The sequence below is a fragment of the Bremia lactucae genome, linkage group LG1 (assembly GCF_004359215.1).
Source record: "Bremia lactucae strain SF5 linkage group LG1, whole genome shotgun sequence".
Lineage (NCBI taxonomy): Eukaryota > Oomycota > Peronosporomycetes > Peronosporales > Peronosporaceae > Bremia > Bremia lactucae.
Genome location: NC_090610.1, coordinates 1878123 through 1886471, shown reverse-complemented (window position 1 = coordinate 1886471; position 8349 = coordinate 1878123). Strand labels below are relative to the sequence as shown.

Sequence of the window (8349 nt, the reverse complement as noted above, 5' to 3'; positions counted from 1 at the left end):
CAATCACAGGTAAAGCATAATGTGTATTGGCCATTTGGCCTTTTAGATTGAAATCTCAAATTAAAATCTTTACAGAAGCAGGAGCGGTTCATTTAAATTTGAAAATAAACATATTTTAAGAATAGTTGTGGGTTAATCAATTTTAGTTGTGGGGATATTAATACCCTTATTATATTAATCCCTAACTATGTATGCCTACTTGCGCACCGCGCAATCGTGACTTGTGACGATTGGCGCGTCAATATTACCAAATTTGGTAATATTGGACAAAACTAAATAAAAGATAAACATTGTGTACTCCTTCATTTATATCCTCTAATAGGAAATAATATTTATTATTATTAAACGGACACCGTTACATTTTTACCAAAGTTGACGGACAGAAGCGCGGAATCGCGTTCAAGTCAATTCCAAATTTCAATGTATGTCAATGCGTATACAACGTCGTCCAACCTGTGAGTGTCGAATGTGGTACAAAATGTGCTGCCAAGCGGAGCGAAGAAATAAATCCCTTCGAATGGCTGGAAATATAAAGCTGATATGTCGTAAGTATTTACATGCAAAATTTCATGTTTTGCTCTTTTCTGTGTGTGTTTTAAGTGGCCAAAACATATTTTCTTGTTGGATTGGCTGCAATTCGTGTTGGCTACTTGCCCAACGTTGGTTGGCTGGCAACGCGCTAGACTAGTTCTTGAAATTTGAGGCATTAAGCAATTGCTGTCTTGCGTCTCCGCTATCTCTTAACAAATCGTCAAGAATATAATGTCTGGGCGTGGATTTGGTCGTGGGGGTGGTCGTGGTGGCCGAGGTGGTGGCCGTGGCGGAGGTCGCGGCTTTGATGGAGGCCGTGGTGGAGGCCGCGGCTTTGATGGAGGCCGTGGTGGTGGTCGTGGAGGCGGTCGTGGCTTTGGCGGCCGTGGAGGCGGTCGCGGTGGTGGTCGCGGTGTTGGTGGCCGTGGTGGTGGACGTGGAGGTGGCCGCGGGGGTGGTCGCGGTGGCATGGCTGGCGGCGCAAAGGTTATTGTTGAGCCCCATCGTCACGCTGGCATCTTCATTGCGAGGGGTAAGGAAGATGCATTAGTGACGCTAAATTCGACACCTGGTAAGTCTGTCTACGGTGAAAAGCGTATATCGGTGGACGTTCCTTCCGCTTCCGGCGAGGGTACCGAAAAAATCGAATACCGCGTATGGAATCCGTTTCGCTCCAAGATTGCCGCGGCCATCCTCGGTGGTGTGGACAATATATGGATTCAGCCCGGCGCCAAGGTGCTGTACCTAGGTGGCGCTTCCGGTACAACTGTGTCCCACGTATCTGACATTGTTGGACCCGCTGGCGCCGTGTACGCTGTCGAGTTCTCGCACCGTGTCGGTCGCGACCTTATTAACATGGCCAAGTCGCGTACCAATGTTGTTCCGATTATTGAAGATGCTCGTCACCCGCTTAAGTACCGGATGCTTGTTCCAATGGTTGACGTCGTATTTGCCGATGTTGCCCAACCTGATCAGGCCCGGATTGTCGCTCTTAACGCTTCTCATTTTCTCAAGAACGGTGGTCACTTCGTCATCTCCATCAAAGCGAGTTGCATCGATTCAACCGCCCCGCCCGAGGCAGTCTTCGCCCGAGAGGTGAAGAAGCTGCAACAAGAGCAATTCAAGCCTGCCGAGCAGCTGACACTAGAACCTTATGAGCGTGACCACGCGGTCGTTGTTGGCTCTTACCGTGTGCCCAAGAAGGAAAAGAAGTAGATTTTTCTAGGGACAAGTCGTATGGTTTACTCTTATGCAATTTTTTTGTCTATTAACGTGTTGTGTTGTCGCAGGTCTCCCCCTGAAAATGTTAAGCCATTCCGAACCTTATTAAAGATAGCGTCATTTTCAAGCTGTGCTCTTCCTCTAGAGTGGTATCCAAGGTAGACAACAGATGTTTATTATTGGACCGGTATGGTGCGATTTGAAGTCAAAGGTTGCTGGAAGACGGCTATCTGTTTCTCGATGATTAAAATTAATGCGTCGGGCGGACTGAGTAAAGTTGGGCGTGCCGTCACTCTCATCCCGCTGAAAAGTGGTCACTGTGGGAAGCGGCTAGCTCATTCTGTGATCGAAAGACGTCTTAAAGCCTCGAAGTGGGGTACATGAGAGAAATAACCCGTTGGATGCGTGTACATTTTTTATGCATGTATATATCTATCTAGTATAGTAATTGGAGAGGAAGAGTGCGGCAACAAGATGCCGGTCGGTACATAAAGGGCGGGGACCTGTTTTCGTTCTGTTTTGTCGCAATGGTTTCTTTTGATTGTTTAACAAACGTAAAAATTTCGTATATATTTGTATTTAAACTACCATTTATTTCTGCGGCGAAGCCAGTATTAGCTGCTGTGCAGATGAAGGATATCGAGACTTGATATCGATGAAGGCTTAAAAAAAATCATTTTGCTTATCGCTGCCGTACTGTCAGACTCGCCTCGGCACTTAAATGGCTCCACTTAAAGTACAATGTCAGCAAGGTCATTCTGGCATTAGAGACTTTATCCGCTCTGGCAATGTCAAGACCGGTGCATCTGTCGAAATTCTGGCAAGATGCCGAAAAGCTAGTTATAGAGTTTAGTATTATGTGCATGAAAAACGAGTTATAAAGAGATAGAGGGTGAAGTATAACTGTATCAATTTTCAGTCAAAAATTAAGATGCAGCAAGTAAAGTGGTTTTAGATAACTTTGATTAATAGCAATATATACTGCAAGTTTTTATTAAGGCTTTTGTGTTCGTTGAGACGAGAGAAGGTTAGCATCTCCCTCGACAAGGACGGGATTGTACGCAAGTGCACTCAAACTTCGGTTTAAGCTCTGTAATTCATCAGAATTACATCTACTCCATTTTTCGAAACGCATGAAGTCTAAACGCTTTGCTTCATCAAGAGAAACTGATTTTCATACCAGCGAGAAAAGGCAGCGACAAGCATGTAGCGTTCCTTGGCTTGAAACAAATAAGGTGGTTGAGCTACGATGCAACTTTCGTGACACGCCGGAAAAGACAGAGCTTCCACAATTTAGCCGGTGCAGCACTACAGATACGAAGCGAGTGGCGGTGCTAGTGCCATTTCGCGATAGCTATCCAACGCAGAAGCGACGGGCGCATTTGGACGAGTTTGTGCCGTACCTGACCAATTTCTTACAACGACATTGCTCTTTGAACAGGCAAGAAAAAAACGGCAACTTACATGCTCTGTTAAGACCTATTCTAATAATTTCTTCGTCGTTTTGTTGTTTATAAAGAGCCACATTCCATATTTTTATCATTGAGCAGTCACTGGACAGCCGCAAGTTTAATCGTGGCAAGTTGCTGAACGCTGGATTCGATATAGCTCGAAATGACTACGACATATTCATTTTCCATGATGTTGACTTGTTACCAGGCGTAAGTGAGGAGAGTTCTTGACTTTTAAATATCTTTAACGACCTTGTCGATTAATGTGAAGGACGAATTAGGCGAGTGCTATACCACGGTCCCGTCTGTTGGGCCAATGCACATTGCACGACTGTGGGAGCGCTATAGCGATAGTTCGACTTATTTTGGCGGCATCGTGGCCTTTACAAGCAAGCATTTTATTAAGGTTAACGGATTCCCAAATAATTTTTGGGGCTGGGGCGGAGAAGATAACGAGCTTTATAGTCGGGTGATGCGTAAAAAACTTGTAATTCAAGCGCCGACGAGGTGGGATACCTACTTAAATATTGATATGTATATTGTACATGCAAATTATTTCTTTCGGTTGTAGCGGTACAATTCGCGATTTAGAGGAGCTTAACCTCAAAGAAAAATTGGTTTTGCTTCGAACGAGCAGGGTAAAATGTACGGTGAAGCGTGATCTGCTGAAAGAACATCATCGCTCATGGAAGAAAAATGGACTGAAAAATCTTCGCTACGAGTACGTGGATGCTGATGCCATAAACGAATACTGTACCAAGATCACGCTTAAGTTAGGTCTTAATGGCCACTGGTCGGACTCTAGATCTTCTCAAGAGGAAGCTATAGCTGCTGATTAGAACCAAACTGCACCTGACCCTTCGCGAGAGCTCTGTGCTGACTTTACGCATGTGAGTGATAAATTTAAAATCGTGGATGGCCCCCTCGTAGCGTCGACCGTAGCCAAACAAGTGTATGAAAACATTTAACTCGCTAGTAAAGTCTGGGCTAGCCCGCCGCATAACGCAAATGCTTCACCTTTTGTGCTAGTAGGCGAAATTGACCATTCGATAATTTGTTTTGGTAATTTCATCAGAATTTCGACGTAATGTTAATACGCTTGGCGTGGTGTAGAGGCTGGTGCCCGTAAAAAAACCGCGCATGCCACAAATAATCTTGGCACCATTAAGGTTTGCAAACGAGCAAAATTTTTTTAATAAAAATGAGTAACCCAATTGTTGGGCTTCCAACTAAACAATACAGTGTCAGCACGAAACTTGAGTACCATTCTATTCTTTTTTAACGTTAAGCTTTGCAGTGATGTCAAGATGACCGCCTTCGCTAGCACGAGGCACCCAAAGCTTGATTGTTCCACCGCCAGTGCTCGGAAGACCAAGAAAGCCAGGCCGCCACCGATTGATGTACAACGTCTTTCCTCCCAGCTCCTTCACGCTTGAAATCCACGTCACATTTTTGCCAGGTGGGACGTTCTTCTCGTCATATTTGTCGCCACCAGAGATAATGTTTATCGTCACGTGTTTCGTGTCGGTACTGACAAAGGTAATTCTGATGACACCATCGCCCTTTCGCTTCCACGACAAGCCACTTCCTTTGAAAGCGTCTCCGACAACTCGAAGACCAAGAGTGTTGGGATCTGTACCGTCGTCAATCTCACCTACGAGCTGGGTAGGACCGCAAATCGTTTCAATAAATTCGGACAGCGTACCGGAGATTCGTGTGAAGTCAATGTAACAGAGCGTGACAATTATCATAAACGCCTTGTCGGCCACGACTCGAGCGTACTGCTTGGCTGTAAGCGTCGTGCCATTGTCACTCTTGCCGTTGTCAATCAAGTCATCCACCATTACTCCATATGTCTTTCGAAGCATGTCTCGCGTTTTGTAAGCAGTGGCCTCGTCTGACTCTATCGTCATTTGCTCCATACAATTGTTGGTCACCGTGGGAATATCGTACAACATTAAGTCGGATTGGTATACTCGGACTCGTAGGCTCTCCTCGGAAATGTACGGGTTCGCTTCTTTTATTTCGGCAATTGTTCTCCACGTTCGATCTGTCAATCTCCGCAATTCGTATCCGCAAGTTGAGTTTGACTCCATGCCTCTTTTCAAGGAGGAGATTTCCGTGTCATTGAGATCATTTACTGCGTTCGAAAAGTTACTTCGCAGAAGAAAGGCTTTGAAATTCTCCCAGCTCTTTAGGAGACCATCTTGGCGTGCGAGGATCTCACCGAGTACCACTTGAACTGTCCCTAAGGCCACACTTGCAGGATCAAGTACTTCCCAGTTGTACGATCTACCCATACACATGACAATGCTAACAGGAAGATCGATCGTGATGTAGCTGGTCTGGTATACCGCCAAGAGAATTTTATCCTTAGAAGTCTGCGGATTTGACACTTGGAGCGCTCGAACATAGTTCACAATAGCACGCATGGTACCCAACATGGCCCGAGCGCATTTGATGCCGATTCCAACCGTCTTTGGTAATTTCGTAAAAGCACCAAACACATTCATGATTTGGAACGAGAAGAAAGAGTTGGCTACACTCGTAAACTTTGCGTAAATTTGCGCCCCGCAAACATCACTCTGTCGAATGCACTCGAAGCCACATTCAACTGGGTAAGCCATGGGGCACTGAGCCCAGCATACCTTTGTGTTGTAGTTGAAACCGTCAGGACATGTGTCCATGATGTACGCCTTCCGCCAACAAGCTTTGTCGAATGCAGGATCTGATGGTTTGCCGATGCTGGGACCAATCCAATTGCGGTATGTAGCCAAGATCTTGTCCCTGGTGTTAGCGGTTGAGCCAATCTTGATGTTATCAGGCACAGCCACTGTTGCGAGCGCATTCGAGTAGGAAGAAAAACCATTGTTGTCGTACGAATCATCCGAGTCGTCCGAGTAACCAACAGTATCCTTTTTCACATTAAAAGCGGAATTTGGGCTGAAGCTTTGGATGTCGACAAAGTTGACCACCTTTGATAAAGGTTTGGGCGTTATTACTGTTGGTGTAAGAGAGGCCGGCGTAGAGTAATGCCAATTAGTCCCTGGGGATTGATTCGCTTCGGCCACCAAGAAGGTAGTATTGACTGCGAGTAATGCGAGGATTATAAAGTCGCACAATGTTTTCATGGAGAAGTGCTTGTATAAGTTTAAAACTTAGCTAATACGATAATGACTCGACTAAAATTGCAGCACTGCTGATTGAGCACTTCGAATGCACTGGCTGTGCTTTGCATGCACTGGCTGTGCTTTGCATGCACTGGCTGTGCTTCAGCCTTCCGTCTTCGTCGAGTTTTAGCTACCAAGCTTGACATCTGGTAGCGGTTCTAGATTTGACGCCTTAATGGTCGTGATGTGGATGGTCTCAGATCTACCTGCTTCGCAAATTTTTTCAGGAATGATAATATACGTGTACATAGCTCTGTCCCTATGGTGACATAGCAGTCATCGACGTCATTGTGCAACTTTTTTACGCAAGCAGTTTTGTATCCAAAACCTCAGTATTCCAGACCGATTTGCAAATATCATTCATTTCTTTTAACGGAGTTGCTGTCTCGATAAGACCTTCAGTATGAATGCATCTGCCAAAATAATATGACGAAATGTCAGTCTGTTGCTCTTGGCCATTCGACAATTGCAAGTTGCAATCTTTTCGCTGGATCTCGAAAGGAGGGTAGAGACCAGCTTTATATCATGTCAGCTTCTGATAGGAAGCGTGCATACTCTAAATGAAGTAATTGAATGGTTGCTGCAGCAAATTTGCTCTGTATCATTCGTATTATGTCCATTTACTTACTCCGGTCATGAGATATATAAATAGGTCGCAAATCTCAATAGTAGCGCTGGCCATTCGCGTACTTACGCACCATCAAGCAATGAGCTTTAATTAGGCAAAGATGTAACTTGCAATAGCTCATTGGTCTGACGCCACATAAAACCATTAGGTTATTTCCACCCGATGCAAAAATAAATTAATGTAGCTGCCAACTTGATTTTGATTAGCCAACAAGAAGCCTCATGTATTGCGCTTCACATATTTATTTACATGGGCGAAAAAAAACAAATAGGGGGTGTGTGACCGGGTGTTGCGTTACTAAGTATTATTTCCTATAAGAGGAAATAATCAAAGAAGTACAAAAATTATTATCTTTATTAATTCTGACTTAAATAGTTCCAATAATACTAAATTAATATTATTGATGCAATAAGACATTGGCTCTATTGATTGGTTGTAAACCGACCTCAGTGGCCGAGTGGTTAAGCACTGGAACTGGGACCGGGAGGTACGTGGATCGATACTCGCGGAGGGCGGTACGATGACACATCGCCGGAGATAGGCTAACAAGCAGACGAGCAACCATCCAATGGATGGCCGCCCTGCCAACCCGCACCGAAGGTGTGTGATAGTTGGGTGGGGGGAGGCCCTGTAGCCGAAATTCCCCATAGTGTAATGAGGGGTGCGGGGTTCCAATAAGAGAACTTCGTCAAAATTGAATCTCTATTTATTGGTTGTAACCGACCCCAGTGGCCGAGTGGTTAAACACTGGAACTGGGACCGGGAGGTACGTGGATCGATACCCGCGGAGGGCGGTACGATGACACATCGCCGGAGATAGGCTAAAAAGCAGACGAGCAACCATCCAATGGATGGCCGCCCTGCCAACCCGCGCCGAAGGTGTGTGGTAGTTGGGTGGGAGGAGGTCCTGTAGCCGAAATTCCCCATAGTGTAATGAGGGGTGCGGGGTTCCAATAAGAGAACTTCGTCAAAATTGAATCTCTATTGATTGGTTGATTTAAGTCTAATTCAACCCCGCCAATCGTTTCAAGACACGATTGTGCGGTGCACAAGGAGGCGCCATACTTAGTTAGATATTAATATAATAAGTTCAGTAGTAGATGGAAGATCATTATGTAGATAACTAAATATATTAATACTGTTTCACTTTTCCCTACCAGGTGGTATCCAGATAGACCAGCATGTTAGACAGTGCAGTATATGTTGAATGCATGCTTATCATGGAATTGGTGTACACTTCCTCTTATTTCGAATAGATTACAGCTGTCCTCAGGTCCAAAATACTTACGACAATTTGCTAAAACGTTTTCTTGGATATGCCAAACGCATAGAAGATAGATTGAGGTAT

General features: G+C 44.9%; 3 protein-coding genes across 3 annotated transcripts; 2 read left to right on the top strand and 1 right to left on the bottom strand.

Annotated features, from left to right (window-relative positions):
- Positions 1-762: 762 nt before the first annotated feature.
- CCR75_000017 (uncharacterized protein) lies at positions 763-1746 on the top strand (the record flags this gene model as incomplete). Its single annotated transcript, XM_067958125.1, has 1 exon — positions 763-1746. The coding sequence occupies one exon, from the start codon at positions 763-765 to the stop codon at positions 1744-1746; it is 984 nt and encodes a 327-aa protein (XP_067822539.1).
- A 1139-nt stretch (positions 1747-2885) lies between these two features.
- Positions 2886-4042, top strand: CCR75_000016 (uncharacterized protein; the record flags this gene model as incomplete). The annotated part of the gene is made up of 4 exons (XM_067958124.1): positions 2886-3151; positions 3272-3413; positions 3475-3710; positions 3775-4042. The coding sequence occupies 4 exons, from the start codon at positions 2886-2888 to the stop codon at positions 4040-4042; spliced, it is 912 nt and encodes a 303-aa protein (XP_067822538.1).
- A 429-nt stretch (positions 4043-4471) lies between these two features.
- Positions 4472-6334, bottom strand: CCR75_000015 (uncharacterized protein; the record flags this gene model as incomplete). The annotated part of the gene is made up of 1 exon (XM_067958123.1): positions 4472-6334. The coding sequence occupies one exon, from the start codon at positions 6332-6334 to the stop codon at positions 4472-4474; it is 1863 nt and encodes a 620-aa protein (XP_067822537.1).
- Positions 6335-8349: the final 2015 nt, after the last annotated feature.